General features: G+C 34.6%; 2 protein-coding genes across 8 annotated transcripts; both read left to right on the forward strand.

Moving 5' to 3' along the window:
- The first annotated feature begins 236 nt into the window (after positions 1 to 236).
- Positions 237 to 1,985, forward strand: LOC125646604 (uncharacterized). Its single transcript, XM_048872994.1, has 2 exons — positions 237 to 339; positions 455 to 1,985. The coding sequence occupies exon 2, from the start codon at positions 465 to 467 to the stop codon at positions 1,434 to 1,436; it is 972 nt and encodes a 323-aa protein (XP_048728951.1). The 5' UTR covers positions 237 to 339; positions 455 to 464; the 3' UTR covers positions 1,437 to 1,985.
- A 5,460-nt stretch (positions 1,986 to 7,445) lies between these two features.
- On the forward strand, positions 7,446 to 25,860 carry LOC125646850 (testicular haploid expressed gene protein-like). 7 transcript variants are annotated; one of them, XM_048873411.2, is made up of 8 exons: positions 7,446 to 7,527; positions 9,564 to 9,630; positions 10,569 to 10,633; positions 15,350 to 15,385; positions 16,677 to 16,746; positions 18,586 to 18,712; positions 20,504 to 20,518; positions 23,712 to 25,860. In XM_048873411.2, the coding sequence occupies exons 1-8, from the start codon at positions 7,464 to 7,466 to the stop codon at positions 24,144 to 24,146; spliced, it is 879 nt and encodes a 292-aa protein (XP_048729368.1). In that variant the 5' UTR covers positions 7,446 to 7,463; the 3' UTR covers positions 24,147 to 25,860. The 7 variants fall into 7 exon arrangements, with proteins under 7 accessions (XP_048729368.1, XP_048729369.1, XP_048729370.1 ...); XM_048873414.2 differs by lacking the exon at positions 7,446 to 7,527 and adding an exon at positions 9,288 to 9,473; XM_048873412.2 differs by lacking the exon at positions 20,504 to 20,518.

A 25,860-nucleotide genomic window follows, 5' to 3' on the forward strand; every position in this document is an offset into this window, starting at 1 on the left:
TCCATATTACTTTCTCTTAAAACTGCAATTTTTCGCTAAATGAGATGAATTTGAATTTTAAATTTCAAAATACTATTTTACATATCCTCAACTTTCAATCCATATCAGATTTCTGTAGTGTACCATTCCTCCTTAACAAACCTGCCCCGTTTGACGGTATCGGGTATCACGGGTGTGGTTGACTTGGTGCGTTACATCTGCGTGCTCCACCGAGTCACGGTGTCTAATTCTGAGACAAAATTACCGAGGAATGCGGAAGGAAAATACATTTACCTGAATAAATTCGGATTTCAGAAGAAAAAAGAAAATGCTGGTGTTTGAAAGTCTGTTCTAGATCTGGTAAGTACTTATTTACACCCGCCGAGATTAGCTTATGTTTTAAAATAGAAATACATATATATGCATTTTTTTCAATAAACATTTTAATGATGCTTCTTTAATTCTCTTTTCACAGTCAAAGCATCATGGGAAAGAAAAATAGAAATCGTCGTGATTTACATGATCACAAGGTCACCTATGTCGTTAGCACAGATGAAATCCATGGCATCACTGGTCTGTATTCCCGCTATTCTCAGTGTGGTTTAACGGGACTCGAGGCCAGTGAAATGGATCATAGGACTGCAGGTAAAACACTAGCATTCAGCGACAACGAAACGCACATAGAAAAGGATCATAGGCAATTAAAGATTGAATCCTTGAGAGATGAAGTCTTGAAAAATCTTGATAAAATTAATCAGTTGAAATTTGAAATACTGTCGAAAGAAAACGGATCGTACACCTCGAACAATGGGAAAGGAAGGGTCAAAAGTGTCATATTAAACAGTACACTACTGGGAGATCTGGAATCAGAAATGGTTGTGTTAAAAAACAACGTGGAACATGCACAAAACATACTTTTGGATTACTATGGAAAGGCAAATCTGAATATGGAGGAGTTTCTCACCTTACATCGTACGCGATGTATTGAACCTGATACAGTTTATCTAAGGGACATCTGCGATAAATCAGCCAATATCAAAATTAGTAGAAGTTGCTATTCTTCCAACATTCACATCGAAAGATGCACTGATGTGAAGAACCATATTGGATGGATTCGATCCAAGAATTTAGTCTCCATTTCCGGCTGTTTTACGTCACCAAAAATTTACTTATCGGGGTTGTTTGTGAATCCCGTAATATCCGTCAGAGGTATAGCTGGGCAACCGGAAATTCACATCAAAGGTGTTTGTATAGCTCCTCGGATCCTGGTTAGCGGCACCAAACTTAAACCAACGGTATTCATTGATGGCGTTGTCATTGACCCTTACCTGCAAGTCGATGGACTTGTATCGAGGCTGAAACTAAACGTAACTGGAATTTGTTTTAGACAAAATGCTATCCTGGATGGTTTCAACTGTCAGACAAAACTGAGAGTTTTTGGGATGTGTAGTATTTAGTGGATGTGTAACATTTCTCGAAAATGTCCTTTAAATCTAATTCTTTAATAACATAAATTCAGCAATAGTTTATATTCTGTGCCTTGTTAATATGAATACGCGTTGTATTCTTAATTCTAGCTTGCATTGAAATATGCTACCAACTCAAGTACATTGGAAATCTCCTGCTGTTCACGTGATAATCTTTAATGCATAATGAACATTCGCATACTACGCATTCATGCACAGCAAATCTGGGGAATCGCAATTCGCGTTTAAAAACGTATGTATAGCACTGATTTCACCTTTTTGCACCGAACACTCAATATTTAGAGCTGTTTCAAATATACCCCTATTACAATCAGACTGAGTATTATTAAATTCCAATACCATAACACATGTAAGTATACTAAAACATAGTAATATAAGGTATTGAACTAACATTGGTGAATATTGGACGAGCCGGGATTGAAACATTCGCTAACTTGTGAGCAGATTTTCTCACTCATAGAGTGCCAATGTTCACCAAATTGAATATAAGGTCAATAAATTACATAGCTAAACTATATTTCCGATGTTTTATGTTGATTATTAAGTCATTTTCTCATCGTGTTAGAAACTGAAGCATTATTGGCACTGATATGAATGACTGTAATAGTGCAGTTTTGCATGCTTTCAGGGTTCATGCAACACGCAAGATCGTAAATACACTGTACCACATTACTGGGGCCCTCGTAAAAAGACGTATATATGTAGCTTGTGTCTACTTCCCAGAGAATGAGACTGTAGCTACGTACAGTACATGTACCATAAAATTGATTAAGATGAAAAGGTGAAAATAACGAACAGTGATCAATCTCATAACTCCTATAAAGGTGAAGATAACGAACAGTAATCAATCTCATCACTCCTATAAAGGTGAAAAATAACGAACAGTGATCAATCTCATCACTCATATAAAGGTGAAGATAACGAACAGTGATCAATCTCATAACTCCTATAAAGGTGAAAATAACGAACAGTGATCAATCTCATCACTCCTATAAAGGTGAAGATAATGAATAGTGATCAATCTCATCACTCCTATAAAGGTGAAGATAATGAATAGTGATCAATCTCATAACTCCTATAAAGGTGAAAATAACGAACAGTGATCAATCTCATAACTCCTATAAAGGTGAAAATAACGAACAGTGATCAATCTCATAACTCCTATAAAGGTGAAAATAACGAACAGTGATCAATCTCATAACTCCTATAAAGGTGAAGATAACGAACAGTGATCAATCTCATCACTGTTGTAAAGAATACAAAATTAGGAATAGGGCACACACTGACCCCTCGACATACCCGAGGTGGTATCAAAGCAGAGTACCATAAATGCGTCAACTTTTATTCATTTTACTACTGTATATTTATTGAAATACTTTCAGCATATAGACTACCAGATAAAATAGTAGCACTTGTCAAAGCGTTCTATAACAACTATGAATGCTGTGTTATCCACAACGGAGAACAATCTGATTTGTTTAAAGTACACACTGGAGTGAGACAATGCTGTCTTATGTATCCTCTTCTCTTTATCACGACTATAGATTGGTGCATGAGATCTACCCTCGGAAATGAAAATACTGGAATAAGATGGACATTGGAATCATTTCTCAAAGACCTTGATTTTGCCGATGATGTCTGTCTCATCTCAAGCAACAAACAACAAATGCAAAGAAATACAACACGACTAGAAACAACTGCACAGTATATTGGTTTGGACATAAATGCAAAGAAGACAAAAGTATTGGCGATAATTAATACCTGTAATACACCGATAAGAATCCAGGATCATGACATCGAAGAAATAGACAACTTCACATACTTAGGTGCCATCATAAATAAAGACAATGGAACATCAAAAGACATAACATCGAGAATTAGCAAGGCAAGATCAGCTTTTTGTCAGTTAAGACCTTTATGGAGATCAGGAAAAGTTTCCCTTAAAAATAAAGAAAAGATCTATAGCAGTAATGTCAAGTCCATATTAGGTTATGGAGCAGAGTGCTGGAAACTGGTTCAGAGCGACCTTAAGAAGCTGTCATCCTCCCATAACACCTGCCTTAGGAGAATCTGCAAAATCTATTGGCCGAAAAAGACCTCTAATAAAGACCTAAGGAGTAAAACATCTCAAAAGAGCATCCAATTAGAAATTAAACAACGCAGATGGAGGTGGCTAGGGCACGCCATGAGAATGAACAAAGCATGCCCAGCAAATGTCGCTCTCAGATGGACTCCTGAAGGGAAAAGAAAGAGGGGAAGACCAACAGAAACCTGGCGAAGAATGATAGATGGAGAGTTGAAAGAGATGGGACTAACCTGGAAAGAAGCAGAAAAGAAGGCAAGGGACAAGTGTGGCGGAAGCTGATTTCAGCCTTATGTGCAGACATGCACGAAGAGGATTAAGTAAGTAAGTAAGTGCTGTATATTAATTGAAAACAACCATTTTCAAACTCAATTCATAAACTTATCAAGGTTCTATTTATAGCAACGTTTACACCATTAATAGCAAATATATCTGCAGTTTCTGCTTTCGGTGTCTTTTTCCCCCTTCAACAGCCATACACATATTACATGACTGTAAGAACACCATACTCAGGGTTTTCGTTCCACTCTTACAAAGGATTACACAAAGAAACGGAATGCTAAAAGTTTATGTTAGTTTTATATCAGTCATATTTCTGCAATTGTTGGTAAAAGTTTTAGAAATCAGAAATAGAATTTATGTCCAGATGTTTTGTAATAAATGTTTTAGATTCATAAAAGAGCAAAAATGAATTCAGAATTATTGTTCAAACAAAGGATATTTTTTCAAAGAAATATATGGCGTAAAACGTGAAAGTTGACTTAAATATTACATAACGCTGTCAGGTGTCTAGGAGAAATAAACATCCCCATCGACCGGCCACATCCGCCGTGAGGCCTGAATGTATCTTGATAAGGTAAACGGAGTAATCCGTAGTCATAATCAGTGTGCCAAGAACGGCCAAACAATCTGTATGAAACAAGACAGACAGCATTTGACCCAATGATAGGTTTATGGTAAATTAGATCGTTATAACGAGACTGTTGAAACCCTTACAACATACATGTATATTCATTTGCCAGTAGCCTGCCTCGATTTAAAAATCAAGATATAGGGCCCAGTCAACAGGAGATGCTTTCTCCTTCTTGGCACACGGTTCCACCTCTTGTGTTTCCAGAGGTTCGTCTTTGTCCGACTCTTAATTTTGATTTCTTTGTGGTACTTATGAAGTTGACAACTGTTCCTAATCTTCGCTTTTTCATACCACCCTAAATATAAGATCAGATCATCTCAAAGCACAATAACATTTACATCAATTTTCAGAGATTTTTAACTTGTGTGTGTATATTTTGATTTTTTAAACTAACAAATAAATTAACATATGCCTCGCCTAAGACTTGACAATTTCATTTTAGCTCCTATTCAGTCAGGAACACATTCATCTATGTTGTTAAAATCAAATTCTAATAAATACAGTAAAATTTTGTTTGGAAATAAAATGTATTTTTCAAAATTACAACGCCGAAATATGACGTTCAGTCAACGTTGAATATAAACGTTTTTATATTTCAAAGCTTTGTTTTAACATTAAAATGCTGTTTAAATGTAACCATACCCAATCTTATTTCACAGTCGCGTTCACTCGGTAAACGAGCAATGCAAATGATAGGTTTTGAACAGACACCATTGACAAATTCGATATAATTGTACGTAATTGTGTAGCGTATGATATGCGATATCTTCAGTCTATGATGGTTTGGTCATATCATTTCATATCATCAATATTAACACGGAGTCACGTTTCGATGAAAAATGAAAATTACAACACGTACTGTAAATATGAAATATATGACCATCAACAGTTTGTTTTTCAATTTACGTCAAACTTAGTACTCGTAGAATGTGATTGTATTGAAAAGATTGACCATTTCATAAATCGTCATTTTAGCTCACTTGAGACGAGGACCGGAGTAAGACTTGTCAGGCGTCCATCTGATGCCAGTCTGCCATTTCCCTCTTTTCCTCCTAAACCACTAGGCCTTTATCCCCAAAACTTACCACACTATCCCGAAAGTACAATCATTAAATGGATATGAAAGCAATCCTTTCGATAGTACTATATAGTACTTATTATTATATAGTATATACCAGTGTTTGATTGATTGTTTTAAGCCCGGTAGATATTTTCACTCATATTGAGACAGCTGTAGTAAAGTACCACAAATTTAAATCTATGCTTTACGCTTACAGCCGTAGCAGTGAGGATTCTTTAACCTGCTAACGCCTGCCGTGACACGGAACCTCTTTATCAAGCCCTTTTACTATTTATTCGTAAAATAAGATATCTCTTTAGATAAGAGAGATATCTCTCTACACTAGAGATATATCTCTATTGGTTGTAGAGATATCTCTGTAAGTTAGAGACATATCTTTTTTACGCTAGGGAGATATCTCTTTAACCAAAAGAGATATCTCTTTAACTAAAAAGATATCCTTTAAACAAGAGATATCTCCTTACGCTTTGGAGATATATATTTCTCTTTGAAGATATCTGTTAAAGCTAGAGATATATCTCTCAAAGAGAAAGATATATCTCTATAAAATAAAGAGATACCTCTCTATCAATGTAAAAAGTGATATCTCTTTAAGTTAGAGAGATATCTGTTTAAATTTTCAAAAAAAGATATCTCTTTAAATTAAACAGATTTTTCTATCAGTGATCATAATGACTTCTCCCTGTTGCATTGCCATTAATATGATGTAACCCTATTTTTTAACCAATCAAAATACTTCTAATGTACGAATGGCGGAAAGGGTTGAATAGGTGGTTGAGGTAATATTATGAAGTTGCCAAGATGCTGATCAAGTCTAGCTCACATATTTTATCAATTCATTGTTTTTGTTTTTTGTTACCTGTATACACTTCACATGCGGTAAACGCAAAATCTTCGCCCGGGATTGCAGCCATCATGGTAAGATTTGCTTTGGTTGGCTTCGGATTAGGGAGAATTCCAAACTAATAAAAGAAATATTGGAAAGAGATATCTCTTTCTCTTTGAGAGATATATCTTTTATACTTTGAGAGATATCTCTCTAGGAATTCTTAGAGAGATATTTTTTTAGTGAAGGAGATATCTCTCAAAGTGAAAGAAATATCTCTCTAACTGAAAGAGATATATCTTAAAGTATAAGATATATCTCTCTAAGTGAAAGAGATATCTCTCTAAGTGTAAGATATATCTTTAAAAGTAAAAGAGATATCTCTTTTCTAGGGAGATATCTCTTAAAATCAAGAGATATATCTCATTTTAAAGAGATTTTTCTTTAAAATAAGAGATATCTCTTTATGTTGAAGAAATATCTTAATTTTTGGAATAAATAGTAAACGGGTTTCTGAAAGGCCGAGCGTTTGGCGAAGAAGAAATATTACTATACCCCTATGTTTGACGCGTCCATGGTATGAGCAGTGCTCTATAATTCACGACTTCTCGGTTACAAAGCGAACGTCCCATCATGCACTGAGCTATCGCGACCGGTTACAGTATCTAAACACTTAATATTAAAAACACAGTGGGATACACGCAGTTCATACCCCTCATGTTTCTTTTCAAAAATAAAATTTATTTTCTACTTTAACTAAATTTGATATTACCTAAATCTAATATACGTAATTCAATAGAAATTTAATTTTAACCTCTTTTTGTTCTCTTCGTGGTATCACATTAAGATTGGTAACATTTCGTATGTACAGAAATACTATCTAGTAATTCACATAACATATAAAGTAGAGTACATACATATCCTTAATTTAATGTCTGTAAATCAAATTGATAATGCTTGTCTATCAAATGCTCGTTTGGATCTGAGATTTAACTGATTAATTAAGAAACAATAGACCCACGCGTGACCCGCGGGTATCTACGCGGAGTGCCTAGCGGGTCAGTTGTGTGGTGCACGTAAAACAGGCGGAAAGCATGGCTACTGATGAAAAAGTTGTTAAGTTTCCTCCATTAAAAGGGGGAAGAACCAATCTAACTGGTAAGACACTTTTTATCCATAATATCACATTTCGTTTCTCTCTCTAGCAACAAGAATTCCTTATACCACCCGACAAAATGTAGCCTTTCCCTATGTTTTTCACTTTCTATGTGTATATGTATATTTCATAGACGTATATCTATTCTATTATTCTGATGTATTAATTAATTAATTTAGACTGCATTTTTAGTTGTTCATCGTTGATTTTATTTGCATGTGCTTATTAATGAATTTTATTATATAGTTCAATATCCTATCTGTGTTTTACATATATCTGTATATCAAGGATTGCATTGATTATACGTTCATTGGCAGGAAAGAAAATAATTCATATACCCAAAAAAAACCATACAATTATTAGGAAGGGGCTTTAAGTGGTATTCCCGTTCACCCCACGAACTCTCACTGTAATCCCTCCGTGGTGCATCGTGTCATCTTTACAATTATGATTTTTACATACTGGCATCATGGAAGTTATGATAAGTTAGTGAATAGAATTTATTCCTTTACGATTTCTGGCATCCTACAGGAAAGTTCACTAAAGTTTTTGGTATTGTTTCAAGCATGGAGAGAGAATGAAAGAAAGAAAGATTTAAAAACCTTGTGAAGTCAGGGCAAATTTCAAACGTGACCCATAGAACATGAAAGGGTTAAATCAGTGGGGACAAGTGATGTGGGGGGCGTGTCCGGACTGATATTCTCCGTTTCACTGTTTGAATGGGCCTATTGGTTAAAGAATGTTATAGGTGTCACTAGAATTATCTAGGATAGTACATGTATATTTTTCTTTACAATGCGTGTGTATTCTTTTCAAGGCATTTTAAGGATCATCTTCCCCAGTCAAGGGTTTCTAATCCGCTCCGCTTCATATAAACATTTATATGAAGCCCTTGACTCGGGAAAATGTGTGAGAATGTCCTGGTATAAGAGAGAGAGAGAGAGAGAGAGAGAGAGAGAGAGAGAGAGAGAGAGAGCGAGAGAGAGAGATATTAACCGTACGCAAGTTCAATACGCTAGAAAATTCTCAAAGACAGGGTCTTTACTAGGTGACCCTTAGATCCCTTCCTGTCAAATTCCCAAGCAGCAGCGGGTCCTATTTATTTTCAAGGGTATTGCGACCCATCGTGTATCTTTTCCGTTCAGAATGGGGCTATACTGATCCCAAACTGTTAGAATGAGGTTCACAAACTGGCAGAAAATTACGTTTTAGGCCTATATAAAGAGTTTCAACCAACGGGGGAGGGGGCGAGGTAGTCCTGTATTGTATTGTGATTAGAATCAAATTTTTAAAAAGCAGTAAAGAATTTTAAGTAATTCATTCAATTAGTACATATATCGCGTGTTCTGAATTTTTTTAAGCCATCTATTCTAAATATAACTGGAAAATTTATTTTGAACAATATATGACACTGTATTTGCATGTAACTATGTGTTATGAAATCACTTCTTTCTGTACTTATATATGTATATATATATACAGTATTTTGTATGTATTTTCAAGCCGCCCCTTGAGGAGCCTTGATTGGAAAAATAGATATGTTCTAGGCCTACTGGAATCGAGAATGAAACTGACAAAGAATCTTAATGATCCATCGCGGATTATCATACAAAAATGGTATGAAAATAGACAAGCATGTGTATGTGATCTATTGACGTCACAGTTAAAACGAAAGTAAAAGTATAGGTTGTACTACACAACGCCGCTCTGTTTGGCATTTAAACAAATATCGTCTGCTGGGGATTTAAATGTAATTTATTATTCGCCCAAACAATAGATTCTTGATTAATAGGTACCACAACTAGAATAAAAACGTACATTAGAGTGCTAGAAAGAATATGAAAGTGTTTTGACCAATGAAAACAATCGGAAGGAGTCATTGACAACTCTCTTGACGACCACGCGTAAAGCGCGAGATTTTTGGTAGAAATGGCGACAACAACTGCAAGTAAGTGTGCATGTGCTACACTACACCCTGGTGAAGGATAAGTTTAGTTGTGACGACAGTGAAGATTATACGTTATTTTCTTTGTTACAGGCAGTGATAATAGGTTAGACCATCTTGCTAATCCCAAAAGTGTTCCGAAAACATTCCAAGAAGACAGGTAAGGTTTAAATGTTCATTGCTATCGTAATGAATTTTTCATCTCATATGGTAATGATATTACGATTTTGTGGAACAGTTAACCACAAAACCTTCTAATTACGCGAATGGACAGTATATGTACATGTATTAGTACCCCCATTCATAGTGATAATTAAGCAAATAGCCTTTAACATGTTTAATTTAAAATATTTGCACACTACACGTGGTTTGTTTTAGAATATTATTCTTTATTGATAAGAGCCCACTATTGATTCACCTAACGAAGCAACTCACAGCTTCAGGGTATCCAAACGCCTACATAGATTTGATATAGTCGGTCAGAAACTGTAAACATAGAAATATTGGCAGAGGAAATCTCAAGCCTGTCCTACTGTTAAAGAAAAAGACCTGTATCTTGCACGTTACTAAGAAGTGTACAGGTTATAGTCTACATCCAGACTGCTGTGTCTCTTTTATACAGCTAAAGTAGAGCTAAGAATATTCCAATCTACTTAAGGTGAAGCTCTGGGACAATCACTTTTATAAACCTGTGGACAATGTTGTTAGTACATAAACTTGATACCTTGTGCAGTGTTTTACTGTTCAAATTAAAGGGTCCCCCATAGCTGGTATTGAATAAGTAACGTGTACTTTGAATGCTTCATATGAATTACATTTGTTATACCATTACATGATTAGTGACAAGTTATACTTCCTCATCAATGAGTTGCCACCAGTCTTAGACTGTCTTATAGAGCAGTATTAGTTTTCCAGTAACTTTAAGTTTCCACTAGACTGACCAGGTCAAAGTTTTCTTGTGATAATGTGCGATATGTATTAATTAAATCAGTGCAAAATTATTATGCATTTTATAGCACAATTCATGTAGACAGCTTAATTAAGAATGCAGCTGTAAACTCGCTGTACCTTCATCATAGGATTTTTTTTTTTTTGTAGGCGGTCGGTGTATTGGGTGGACAGAAATCCTCCCACTGCAGGCCCACATGGAACCACACAAATTAGTATGTAATTATAGATATATTTCTAAAATTTTGCAATTTTAGCTTCTGAAGCACTTAGAAAATGCCAGTTCACTTTGAACATAAATATACTGTTGCATTATCATAACCCAGAGTTTCGTGCACTATTTGCACTACAAGTTATTTAAGTGAAGCTTGCGAAACATGTCCTCAGGTGAGAGAATGTTGCATTATTTTCTTTCAGAATGCATTGTAATAGACCAAACTACCCACCATTAAAAATGTTTGCACAGAACTTTTTCCCAACATTTTTTAAACAACCTTAAATTTTTAAAACACTGTAATGGCAGAAAGGAGATGTATAAAAATTGAATCTGAGTATAAAAAAGCAGAAATGTGCTCAAGATAATTGGTGATTTTTCTTGTCATTCAATTATTGAATGTGAATGAAACTGGTTATTTGTAATTCTACACTTAATACCAGTATAGGATTGCCACTTGCAGGAGGTAGAGATGTTCTTCGTGAACTCATTTTTAATTGTAAAATCTATTTAAAAGTCACACATTTTAATTCAATAGAAAAATTATAATGTATGACTTTTGAAAGAAAATTATTCAAATTAGACAATTTAAAAGCAAAATTATTTGAATTGCGTTAAAGTGTTAAAGAAATGGTGAAATAATTTCACATTGCGGCACGTATTTCAAGCTCATTGGTTCAGCACTGATTACAATTGTACACCGATTACTGTACACTAATTACAATACCCACTAATTACAATACCCACCTTGTGTTAATTTTAGTGTAGTAAGCAATACACACACAAGTAAACCTATTTTTGTTTCAGCACATCGTTTTTCTTAAATACCATTCAAATTTAGATAGAAATTTTTTTTTAGCACACATGCACAGGATTGATAAATGCTGATCAATTTATGCAATTGATTTTAAAGATTTGAATCAGTGATAGTATTGATAATTAAATTGTGTAGTTCATGTTATTTTATATGCATTTTTTTTTTAATGAAATTGTTCAAACTAATTCAATACCACCTCTATCCCATGTAACAGTAAAGTGTCTATTGAGTGTCTGTCTGGGTCTAATCTATACGGGTGATGATTATTGTGTAGAATTGCCTGATAGCGGAATGCTTTGTGTCCGTTAAAGTGCTTACAAGTGTCTGCTGGGGTGCCCATCTCTTCATTTTGTCAGGCACACAAAAGGTGATCGATTTAGTTCACAGATTTAAACTACATTCTGATGTAAAAACTAAGATAGCATCTAAGCTCTCATAAACCAATATCGATATGGTGCGTTCAATCTGCAGGAGTTGAAGTGGAGAATATTACCTTACTATTATGATTCTGACCCACTGAATGAATTGTAGATTAGGCAGGGTTTGGGTTTAAATCCACAATAATTAAATATACAAAATATTAAGGTACGACAGAAAACTACTTCAGGTCTCTCTGCTGCCTTATAAATGTAGGTATGCTAGCTCCCCACGTGTACCTCATGAAAACTGGAAATCAGCCTGCTAGCTCCTCCTGTGTGCATGAAAACTAGCTAAAAATCAGCCTGATATAACCAATTAGAAATATTGTTTTCATATTGATCTGTCTTGAATCACCTTACTAGTTGATAGTAACAAACCTGTTAATAATTCAAATGTGTCAAAGATCTTTTTTAAACAATAAACCCCAGTAGTGAAAGCTTCATTCTGTTTTGCTGGATTTCCGATATATATATATATCATAATATTTACCGGTAATTGTAATCACTTGATTCTGTTTGCCGGATTCCCCATGTATATTATAATATATATAATTGTAATCGCTTGATTCTGTTTGCCAGATTCTTATATATATGATATATATTATATTAATAATTATTGTAATCTTTGGATTCCCTTATATTATATTAACTGTAATTGCCTGATTCTGTTTGTCAGATTTCTATATACAGATATATATATATATATATAATTGTAATTGCTTGCTCCTTGTGTTTAGTTAATTTGTTGCCTACTTTTGGTAAGGTGTCACTTAATAGCACATGAACTGGTTTCCTACATTATGTAACGCTACAAGACCAACTGAACAAGTTAAAATGTTCATTATTTCATCTACGTTTTTCTGTGGTATTACAGATTGAGCTTTAAATATTAGAGATTTAGCAATTTTGGGTCAATTGATATTTCTTAAATGCACTAAAATTGCCGTAGAATAATATTACTCTGATATTTCCTTGGCATATAAAGCTAACAGAAAAATATTTTGACAATTAAAAACTCCCAAAGTCAGATATCCTATGTTATAGAAAATGTTCAAGAGGAAAATGACACCCTAATCTACATATGTAACTAAATTAAGACATGGTTTAAATGGGTAGGTTTTTCTTTCAAGACTGTTTGATGCAGTGTAAAAATATTGATTTGAAACATTCTGTACAGGCAAATATCCAAAGAGCAAACACAGCACACAGTGGCAGATACGGAGAGAAAACATTTACTTTCATTAAATGCTCACTGATCCGGGTTTTCAAAAGATTTTCATACAGAGGGAACCCCGCATTACTACCCAGTCATGTAATGCAATTATTATTTTGAAATTGTTGACAATGAATTAACGAAATCAAGATACAGATAAAATGAGTTTTAAGTGGTTACATAAGACCATTGACAATCTTTGAACCATGCAATATTATTACATCAACATGGCTTTCAACTTTAGGTCATTGACAATGTTTCTGAAAAATTTTTTGAAATTATTTTTTCATCTCTGATGTGAAGAGCTCTTGCATCGATTTCTGAAATAGTTTAAAATTTCATATTGAAGCAATATTACCATATTCCTTATATTGGAAATTTTTTTTCATCTCTGATGTGAAGATTTATAATTCTTGTATCAATTTCAAAATTAATAGGTATAAATTTTATATTGTTACAGAAGTAATATATCCTTATATATCAGGATTATTTTTTCATCTCAGATATGTGAAGAGTTCTTGTATTGATTTCCGAAATGGGTTTAAATTGTATATTGTAGTAATATATATTACCATATTCCGTATATCGGCCTCAGGTAAAGCTTGACAGCAGTTGGATCACCTAACTAGTAATGCAAAGGTCCCCGATAAGAACTCTGATTGATCTAAAGGTTTTATCCCCCCCCCCTTCTTTTCTACAAGTCTAGAACGTTGTAATGTTTATATTTGTGTATACAACCTTCTGTAATACATTACAGCTAACTCCAGGTTGATATTTTTTCTTATAACATTAAGAGAATCCGAGTTAGAATAGGTCCTCAGTACCCCTTGCTTGTCGTAATAGGCAACTAAATGGGGCAGTCCTTTGGATGAGACCGTAAAAACTGAGGACCCGTGTCACAGCAGTTATGGCATGATAAAAATCCCTCATAACGATGACGTCTCCATATGAGTGAAATATTTTTGAGAGGGAAGTTATTAAACAATTTACAATCAATCTAAATGACAGTCCTTAAAAATCTGTTAAATTGATTGACAGAAATGTTGACATTAAAAATTGAAGAATATTATACAAGATATGAAGTTTCATACAAGCATGGATTTCCTCTGTCAAATTACAATTAACACAGAAAGGCATGACCCATATATATGTACAGGTAAAAACACTAGTATCAACTTACCATGTCTGACAATTTAAGATTGTGAAATTTCTACACATGAACCAAATGAATGCAGCCAAAATATTTACATGAAAAACAACTTAGATTATGTAAACATGTGAGTGATATACTCTCTGTACAAGTTTGATATTAATTAAGCTTTTGAATGGGTAGAAAAGGAGAGCTGTGTAAAAATTGTTTATTTAATACACGTTTCATTTTTCTGAAATTGAACTTTACATGTACATGTAGTTCTTTATGATCCAATGAAGAAATCATCTTGTGCTCTACACAGTAATGCTGCAGTGATTTAAACATTAAGGATATTTTGTTTTAATGTAGTTCCACCCTCTTGTGACATCATAAGTTTTTGCAAAGTCAATGATTTATCAAGATTTATGCATGACAGGAACATAGATTTTGTTGAAGTCTTTTTCAATAGTTATTGTAAAAAATCTTGTTAACTATAAAATATTTTGCAGTCTAAGTGTATATATGAATAATCAATTATATGTTTGAAAATATTGAATCCAAGGGCAATAACTCTGTTTTCATAGAATCCTTTATCAAGTCCATTATACGATAGATTTTCTTTATTTTTCACAAATATTTTTTTTAAAGAAACATTTTCATGAAATTGTTATGAATAGTATTTTATTGTTTTAATCAGTTTTTGTGAAATTTTGACAATGCTGTTTAAATAAAATTGCAATTTTCTGATGTTGATAACAGGTATATGTGTGTTAATTGACAGAAGATTTATTAATACTGCAACATACTTATTTTATCATTTCTATTTGTAACTAAGATGTATTATTTGGAGAATCAGCAATCAAATATAAGATTGAACTTATAATTCTAGAGGGGTGAATTACCTTAAAATAAACATAAGGAACATCATGTATGTACATAATATGTTCAATTTGATTTAATGATTGTAAAATTTATAACGATACACATGGAGAAAATTGAATTTTTTTCAAATGAAATTTAAAACATGTTCATATATATATCCACTGATATCAAGGCCTGGCAGGGTATATCAAATAAAAAATTATTTCATGTGTGGGCACTAACAATTTCAATGAAGAATACATTGTATTTAAAAGGTACGATCCGTCGAACTGCAAGTGATTCGGACTACAGTGAGTATCCAAAGAGGGGGCGGGGCATGTAAATAACAATTACAGAGACCAACAGTGACGTGCAATAATCTGTGAAGCCAATGCCGTTTTCTTTCTTGTAGTGATATTTAATACTTGTAGAGAGGAACTCAGTACTGCTTCAGCATAATAAGATGCCGTGTATTTTTCTTCCTCACTAACAGTGATTAAAATACATGTTGGGATTAATAAAGTAGACATAATTCTAGATTAAAAAATAATATAAGATGTACTGACGAGTTTTTCTTCAAAAACAGTGATAAAATGCTAGGGATTGATATAAGGAATGTGTAATTATAGTTTTAATCATTATATATCTATATATGCCACAATATACCATTAAGATTATTGATAATGGCTATTTAATGAATATTAAATGGTCTGAGAAAATTCAAAGGTCTTCACAATATAGAGTCTTTTAAATTCAACACCTGAGTTTGTAGTCTTGATTTAATTAAAATTAAGCTGTATGTGTGTATGATAGTTTACTGACCGATTTCATGCTTGCTAGCCATTGGGGATTCTTTTAAACCTATACCATTGCCAAGTTATGTAAATGTCAACTCATATTACTAACATGTCTGATTTCAGTATTGTCATTTTGGCAGGAATCATTGCATTTTAACTAGATGTATATTTTTCCATTGTAGATAGATCTATCAGATTTAATATTAATGTTTGTAATGTGTTTTCAGTATCAAATTGTATTTAAGCCATCCAGTAAATTAGTGGAGAAGATTTTATACCAAAATGAATTACAGATCAAAACCGTTTGTTTTTCCTAGATATTGCAATTCATTCATTGTTAATTCATACATTCAATTCATGATCAGTGTGGGAAAATATAGCTATTCACACCTGAAATCATTAAAATAAACTTCATCTTTTTCATCTTTGTCAGTTTACTTACAAAATGACCATAGAATTTATACAATTAAGCTCTTTTTCAGTTATAGATGATGTATATTCTATATTTATGTACTTATAATAGCTTTGATAAACCATTGTACAATATGTCAATTATATATGTACTTTAAAAAATATCTGTTGGTATAAATTGCCTATAATCTATGTAATAATTGTTAGCAAATAGTTTTCATTGTAATGCTCAATACTTTAAAATTCTAGTTATATACTTATGTATGTTGTTGAATGCAACTATCACTGATGAGGCTGAAAGTCATAAAGATTTTGATTTTTAAAAAAAAAAAGAAAGAAAAGGAGACTCAGTTAGGAGAACTTGCTGCTTATAACTGTCTGTATTCTACTGCAGTTGCCAGCGCGAGGGTCAAGGAGCTGTCCCGACATCGAACACCAAACCAACACGGGTGGACAGGAGACAGGTACATGTATACATGCAGAGTTGGACCTTGATCCACAGCTTCTAAGTTCTCTACACCCACAGCTTCTAAGTTCTCTACACCCACAGCTTCTAAGTTCTCTACACCTACAGCCTCTAAGTTCTCTACACCTACAGACTCTAAGTTCTCTACACCTACAGACTCTAAGTTCTCTACACCCACAGCCTCTAAGTTCTCTACACCTACAGCCTCTAAGTTCTCTACACCCACAGCCTCTAAGTTCTTTACACCTACAGCCTCTAAGTTCTCTACACCCAGCGCCTTTAAGTTCTCTACACCCAGAGCCTCTAAGTTCTCTACACCCAGAGCCTTTAAGTTCTCTACACCTACAGCCTCTAAGTTCTCTACACCTTCAGCCTCTAAGTTCTCTACACGTACAGCCTCTAATTCTCTACACCTACAGACTCTTAAGTTCTCTACACCTACAGCCTCTAAGTTCACTACATCCAGAGCTTCTAAGTTCTCTACACCCACATAATCTAAGTTCTCTACACCTACAGACTCTAAGTTCTCTACACTTACAACCTTTAAGTTCTCTACACCCAGAGCCTCTAAGTTCTCTACACCTACAGCCTCTAAGTTCTCTACACCCAGAACCTCTAAGTTCTCTACACCTACAGCCTTTATGTTCTTTACACCCAGAGCCTCTAAGTTCTCTACATCTACAGCCTCTAAGTTCTCTACACCCAGAACCTCTAAGTTCTCTACACCTACAGCCTTTATGTTCTTTACACCCAGAGCCTCTAAGTTCTCTACACCTACAGCCTCTAAGTTCTATTGTAAAGTTTTAGCTTTTTTCCCAAGATATCAACTGATAGATTCTGAGAGAATTTTATGTGTGCTCAGAAGACTACTTTGATCAGTTTTGTAAAGTCCGATTTGGAACATGTGTGGCTCTAATCCTAGACAAATGGCTCTTCCTACACAAATAAATCGGTCATGGTAGCTCAGTGGTAGAGCATTTCCTTCTTAGGCAGGAGACAAATGTGAGTGAAAAATTCTCGACGAAACATAAAACACACAAATTCTACACAAATACCGATTATGTAACTGCAAAGAAGACCCAACATCAGGTGTGTCCAGCTTAGAACAACCAAAAAAAATTCATTGCAACTGAAAATTTTGCAACTTGAACAAATGATGAATCACATGGATTTAATCCAATTGTAACAGGAAGAGAAAATTGTTGACTGCCTCGTGACTGGACACTGACCTCCTCTTGACTGGACACTAACCCCCTCGTGACTGGACGCTAACCCCCTCATGACTGGACACTAATTCCCTCATGACTGGATGCTTAAACCCCCTCGTGACTGGACGCTAACCCCCTCATGACTGGACACTGACCTCCTCGTAACTGGACACTAACCCCCTCGTGACTGGATCCCAACCCCCTCATAACTGAACACTAACCCCCTCGTGACTGGACGCTAACCTCCTTGTGACTGGACGCTAACCCCCTCGTGACTGGACACTAACTCCCTCGTGACTGGACACTAACTCCCTCATAACTGAACACTAACCCCCTCGTGACCGGACACTAACCCCCTCGTGACTGGATCCTAACCCCCTCGTGACTGGACGCTAACCCCCTCGTGACTGGACGCTAACCCCCTCGTGACTGGACACTGACCCCCTCGTGACTGGACTCTGACCCCCTCGTGACCGGACACAAACCCTCTAAGAACCATGGACATGCTTTAAGATCTGAGCTACCAGACCAACACACCAGATCCCTATATCATACAATTATTGTGGCACAAAATAAACTCCCCAAGAATTCATTTAATCATTTCCTGAAAACTTTATTCTATTTTTTAGACCCACCCCTATGTGGGGAGTGAGCGATGGTGCAAAGAAGGCAGATGCAGGGCCCCGCCTGATGTCCCTTAGCCAACACAAAGAGCCCCACCCCCGATATTTGTTTGATCGGACAGCCTACATGACAGTACGTATCATTAGATAACATCTACTTCAATGTTCAACTGTGTTTATTAAAGAGTTTGTTTATTTCATTATTTTGTTTCTATTCTACTTTTGGCATGGTTTATATGATTTTATCATTATACACACTCCTACCATAATGATGTTGAAGGGAGTAATTACTGGCATTACCATGTCCATCTGTCTGTGTGTAGACTTTAGGTTAAGGTTTAGTGTGTAGGTCTGTTTACATATTTTAAGTGGAAACTGCAATGTGTGAAATTAATGATAGACTGATAGGCAAAATCTTAAGAAAATTTGTCTGGTTTATATCAAAATGAAAATTTTAAGATTGATTTGTTTACATGGAGAGAATTAATGCAGTTTTCAAGACAGTTAAATATTTTTTGACAAATTGTAGTTCAGATATTATTTTCCTCCACTATTTATACTAATTAGGCTTTAGAAAATATCACAGAAAGAATAGGTGTTGTAAATAATATATCTACATAAAAATATTAAGTCATAAATCTGTCTTAAGAAGGAAATGAAATACAAATAATGAGAAACAGTACAATGAACATTAAGGATAATTTTTATTTTGTTGTTGGTCTATAATAAATCAGTTTGGTCTATTATAGAATATTTGAAATTGTGGTAGACCAATTGTCTATAGTACAGAAAAAGTTTGGCACCCTGCACACATCATGTGACATCTTACTAGGATGCCTCTTCCGACTGCTGGTCCATTAGTTAGCTACGTCATCTGACCGACATTTTGTGCTAAAGTTACCATGATTAAGGACAGCATTTACATCCATTTTTATCTATAACACATTTTAGGATTTTTCTTCTGACTCATGGTACACTCTGACTTCAGTCTACATTTCAAATCCAGCTAACTCTGAAACAAGTTTCCTTTACAAAAATGAGAAAATTTTCAGTACTGGTATACAGCTGTATGTTTGTATTTGATTTTTTTTTTTCATCAACCAGTAGTTTTAAATATTTGTGCAAGATTCATCTTTAAGGTATTTAAGTACTAATCAGAATTGGACGGAAGTGAAGTCAAGCTTATGGTCTTGACCTACATTTTGGTTTTCAGTGAATCTGTTTAAGGATTGCATTCAGGTGTTTTTCCAGCTTATTACAAGTGATATATAAATTTAGGACATGCACAACATTTCTGACAATTTCTCTAAATAGTTTTTTCACCTCCTTGATATAAAGAGTTCGTGTATGATTACCAAGATACATCATGTAGTTTTAATACAATTTCACATATCTCAGATTTTAGTCAAACAAAAGTGCATGATTAGCAATTTAGTTGTCAAAGAATGACAAAACACAATGGGAAAAGTCTCATATAGTCACAATGTTTCAACAAAGATTTTAAAACCACAATAAAATGAACTATATGCTCCTATTTTTAAAAAAAAAAAATTGTAATAATAGAACTTTTGGTTAATTATTTTTCCTTTCAAATAGTGGAGTTAAGATTTTTCTCTAGGTTTTGCACAGCTAGGTGCTTTTATAATAAACAGTAAGACTTTATTAAGTTATGTGATAGTAATGAAGACTGCTTAAGTAACGTTATTTCATATAGCATAACTTAAGAAGTGTATGAAACAAGCACCTGCGGCATTTAACAATGAAGTCTTATATTGAACTCTAACTGCACACTAAATGATTATGATGGAGAAAATGTGACTCTATACCGACCAAACGATAATGTTGTGTCAGTACATATTTTAAAAGTGCATGTGGATTAAGTTTTACAATGACCACCAAATACGATGGATTAATTGCTTTTCAGATGCCACTCATTCAAGTATGTATTCAAATATAACCTGGAAATGTGTAGCTTTCATTTAATCTATATATATATATATATATATATATATACATAAGTACTGCTTTACGTATTGGTAGAACATGTGGAGGGCGGTTGTGTTACTGTACGTTTATGTGGGGTTTTCATTTTCATTGTCTCTGGTTTGCATTAAGAAGTCCCTACAAGGAACACACAGTGACTTATAGCTACCTGGAGCAACAAACAGGAATTAGCTAGCTCACAAATATTTGTGCTTTACAGATTATATTAAATACACTGTGTATGGGAGAATGTTATCGTGAATTCGAAATTACACCAAGATATACCGTATAAGTGGAATTTTTTGCGATATATACACAGCGATTTTTCCATAGAAATGAGTACATAGAATTAGCGAGAGTCAATTCTAGCGACTTTATAATTCCAAGAAAAATACATGTAAGTATTACCAACGATACAGAATAAATTGTTAGAGATATTCAATTTTAGCAATCTCAACATCCTCGCTAATAATGCCAAAATTAAAATCCTCATTAAAATTTCTACTTATGCGGTATATGAATTGTAAGTATTGAACATCATTGTACACTGTGTTAAATCCTGATTTAAGTTCAGAGTTGTCATTCAATCACTCTATTGTATAGGTTGTAAATTGATTTTAATTTATAGTAACTTATTGTGTATTTGTAAATTGATTTTGGCTTACATGGTTTTTTCAGCTCACCTGAACCGAAGGTTCAAGTGAGCTTTTCTGATCGCTTTTTGTCCGTCGTCTGTCTCTCTGTCCGTCCGTCTGTCTGTTTGTTAAACTTTTCACATTTTCGACTTCTTCTCCAGAACCACTGGGCCAATTTCAACCAAACATGGCCAAAAGCATCCTTGGGTGAAGGGCTCACTTTCAAGTTTGTTCAAATGAAGGACAATGTCCCTTTCAAAGGGGAGATAATCACAAAAATGCAAAAATAGGGTGGGGTCATTTAAAAATCTTCTTCTCAAGAACCACTGAGCCAGAAAAGCTGATTTTTACATGAAAACTTTCTGACATAGTGCAGATTCAAGTTTGTTCGAATCATGGCCCCCGGGGGTAGGATGGGGCCACAAGGGGGGATCAAAGTTTTACATACAAATATATAGGGAAAAACTTTAAAAATCTTCTTCTCAAGAACCACTAAGCCAGAAAAGCTGAGATTTACATGAAAGCTTCCTGACATAATGCAGATTCAAGTTTGTTCAAATCATGGGCTCTGGGGGTTGGATGCCCGGGGCCACAAGGGGGATCAAAGTTTTACATACAAATATATAGTTAAAATCTTTTTCTCAAGAACCACTGAGCCAGAAAAGCTGATTTTTACATGAAAACTTTCTGACATAATGCAGATTCAAGTTTGTTCAAATCATGGCCCCCGGGGGTAGGATGGGGCCACAAGGGGGGATCAAAGTTTTACATACAAATATATAGGGGAAAACTTTAAAAATCTTCTTCTCAAGAACCACTAAGCCAGAAAAGCTGAGATTTACATGAAAGCTTCCTGACATAATGCACATTCAAGTTTGTTTAAATCATGGGATCCGGGGGTTGGATGGGGCCACAATAGGGGATCAAAGTTTTACATTCAAATATATAGGAAAAATCTTCTTCTCAAGAACCACTGAGCCAGAAAAGCTGATTTTTACATGAAAACTTTCTGACATATTGCAGATTCAAGTTTGTTCAAATCATGGCCCCCGGGGGGTAGGATGGGGCCACAAGTGGGGGGGGGTCAAAGTTTTACATACAAATATAGGAAAAAGCTTTAAAAATCTTCTTCTCAAGAACCATTGGGCCAAAGAAGTTGACATTTACATGAAAGCTTTCTGACATAGTGTAGATTCAAGTTTGCAAAGGGTAGTTTGGGCCATAATAGGGACTAAGGTTTTACATGCAAATATATATGGAAAGTCTTCAGATATGGGCCAAGGTGACTCAGGTGAGCAATGTGGCCCATGGGCCTCTTGTTTAGAAATTACATGTACTTAATTGTAGATATAGAGATTCTAGTTTGAAGTGAAAATAATGACTTTTTTAGCTTTTAACATAGATTATGTTTTTAACGTTTTTGAAATGTAAACAAGTTTGTGAAACATGTTGCATGTACCTCCAATTATGAGCCGATTACAGTGAGGTGACTAAGTGATGGACCTTTCTGTCCACTAAGTACTGCAATGACTTAATAATTGCTATTTTGTATTACTAGTATTCTAAATCAAATTTTATGACCATTATTGAGTTGCATGCAGACAAACCAAAAATATACATATTTCAGAAATGTTAGGTTGCCAACTTTTAAAAAAGAAAAATATATACAAACTATATTATGTACCCATGGGTGTATGAATTGATGTCGAAATTCATTTGTTTGTCAATGTGAACTATAACTTTTACTCCACTAGGCCACTTCCAACCAAATTTATACAATAAAAGTTTCCTTTGGTGATTTGAATTTGTACAAATGGAGGACCATATAATGCTGGCTTCAGCAGAGATAAATGTGTAACTTTGAAATGGTGAAAATGGAGGTGTTTAAAACATCGATCATAAGAACCATAAAAACCAAATTTTGCTTGAAAACTCTCGATATACACTCAATACAATATTTTTCACAGTAGGGGTTTAAACAGGTCCTCTAGAAGCAGGGTTACTATAGGGCTACAATAGGGGTTTAAACCAGATCCCCTAGAACCAGGATTATTATAGGGCTACAATACTAGGGGTTTAAACCAGCCCCCCCCCCCCCCCCCCCCTTCAATCAGAGTAGGGCTGCAGTAGGGGTTTAAAACAAATAATACGTTTAAATTGCTCATTTTAACTCTTGCACACAAAAAAAACCGAGTTATATATCTCTGTATTGTGGCTTCATATTTACAAAATGTATGCATTGAATTATATATGATGTGCAAGTCCTTGAGGTTTCATATACATGTTATTACCATGTGAAGTTCACTCATCATTTTGGCGGCAAAGATAGACACAATACCTTATTCTTGAAATTCTACACAAATAAGCTTTTGCCAACAAAATGATGAGAAAAAGCAATGTAACCACAATCTGCATCTCAGCTTTAGTATATCCTTTCCATTGGGGCGATTTTCCGTTTATAAGTAAGAAATGCATGTATTCGAGCTGACATATTTTGTTTCTTATCCGTATCAGGTCAATGAAGGGGCTACTAAAGCAAGTGCAAGTGAAAGATTAGACGTATTGGCCAAACCCAGAGATAGGCGGGACCGTGACAAGTTTGGATTCATCACCTTGGAAACGTCATGGGGTCAGTACAATCCAGTCGCCCCAGCGGCCAAGACAGCCCACTGTACTCCACACGTAGAATCTCTAGCGGAGGCCAAAAAATACCACCCACGCTTCACCGGAGAAAAACCTGTTCAGTGGAGCGTGAACGAGAGTACTCTGAAGGCAATCGCCAATCTCCGCTTACAGCAGCTCTCCAGACCCCGGAGTCGTACACTCATCAAGGATGATTTTGATCCTTATAGAGTTTCTATGGCTGCCAGACGTGCTCATGCTACGCCAAGGGTGGAAGAACTCTGTGTACCTATTCCCCGGAAAGTTAGACCCAAGAAAGCATTGTAAAGAATATGTGTAAATAATGGGTGTTTGATTATTGTCGTCTGTGTTTGGATTCTTTTGCATTTCCTCATTTATTCTACTTGCTGTTGTTTACGTAAACTTGGAAAATTCAAGAGAAATGCTCAAGATTTGATCAATAACCAGTATCATATTTTTCTGCTTTGTTACACAAGTTATTGATGGTTTCCTGCCAATATATGTTTACTTCATGCCCATTTAATATATACATGTATATATTTTTTTATTTATTTATTTTTGTTTGAATTTTTTCTCTTCATTATTTTCTAGAAATGGTGATATTTATTAGGTTTTGCTCATTGAAATTCTTATGTACTCTGAAGAACAAGATTTGAATTTTGACTGATAAATTATGCATCTTGTTCGGGGTTTTCTTGCCATATCATGCTCTTAGCTTCAGTAGTGTTCTACTCCGGAACGAATCGTGTACAGTAAAAGATATTCAAATAAACAATAAAACATTTCAATTTAAGGCAATCAAGATAATAAAGAATTAAGTTATGTTGGAGTAATATTGTCAAAATTGTAGTAATTGTTCTTCATGTTTTTAAGATTCTGTTACAATTCTTAAAATTTCATTGTGTTTAATTTTCATGAATTAGAAAAAAGATTTTGGAGTGAAAATTACAGAAGTCATTTGTTTTTGCTCTTTAAATGGTATACTATTAGATTAAAAAGAGAAACTATTTAAATGAAGTTGAACTTTGGTTTCTCGAACATCAATATTTCGAATACAGTGAATATTTTGAAGTGAATTGGAAGTCCCAATTATCTTTATGTATTTTAACCCCAATATTTCGACTCTTCCTTTGGATATTTCAAAGGTTTTTTTCCCACCCCCATCAAGATCGAGATAACAAGGTTTGACTGTATCAAAAACAAATGGCATTTCTTCATGATTTTCAGTATTGTGTGTAGATTTGACGTATAGTCTTTGGTTGTCTGGTGTGTATTCTTGAATACAAAACTACAGTATTATTCAGAAATTGTCACAGTATTATCCACTAGTATTCTGTTCGGATTGTGTGTTGAGATTGTCCCCAGTATTTTCAGATGAAGGGGAAGCTACCCATCAACAGAGCATAATTCTGAATTCGTTGATGCAACTTTCAGCAGTATTAAAATTGTTCATAATATATCAAATACATACGTATATATCTTCGTTGAATGAATCTGAAGTATTTAAAAGTTAGGGCTCAGCTTCTTTATATAATTTGGTGTGTACTAAGTACACTTAGGTGAAGCTGTAACTACAAAAGTACACTCAAGTGAAACTGTATAACTATAGAAATATTCCAGGATCACCTGATTCTTCGGCAGCATCGATTTGAACAGCAATATAGCCCACGCAATCTTTAGTGAGGAGATATAGTGGTCTGCCTTTATGCAACCGTTTCCAATATAAAAAAAAAAACAAATGGGGGGGGGGAGCTTTGTTGACTGGTTGAAGATACTGTGATGCATTTTAACATTGAATCACTGGTGGCAATCCTGGAATGACAACTATATTTTTAGGATAAGATTCATGGAATGAGAATCACTTTCTGTATACAATTTCTAACATATTTATTCTTCATTTTTACCAGTATAAATTTCATAGTATTATAGAAAGCTGTTGTGATATTTTTGTGCATTTCCTATGAAAAGTTTTGTCTTAGGATGTATTTTTTTTTTCCATTAAAATTTGATATTTATTGTA

Source organism: Ostrea edulis, chromosome 6 (genome assembly GCF_947568905.1).
Source record: "Ostrea edulis chromosome 6, xbOstEdul1.1, whole genome shotgun sequence".
Lineage (NCBI taxonomy): Eukaryota > Metazoa > Mollusca > Bivalvia > Ostreida > Ostreidae > Ostrea > Ostrea edulis.

Bases quoted from the DNA above. Each gene is read 5' to 3' on its own strand.
- LOC125646850 (XM_048873411.2), top strand. From the start codon at position 7,464: ATGGCTACTGATGAAAAAGTTGTTAAGTTTCCTCCATTAAAAGGGGGA. The intron at 15,386-16,676 runs GTGAGTATCCAA...ATTCTACTGCAG, and splicing joins TGCAAGTGATTCGGACTACA to TTGCCAGCGCGAGGGTCAAG. The intron at 16,747-18,585 runs GTACATGTATAC...TCTATTTTTTAG, and splicing joins CACGGGTGGACAGGAGACAG to ACCCACCCCTATGTGGGGAG.
- LOC125646604 (XM_048872994.1), top strand. From the start codon at position 465: ATGGGAAAGAAAAATAGAAATCGTCGTGATTTACATGATCACAAGGTC.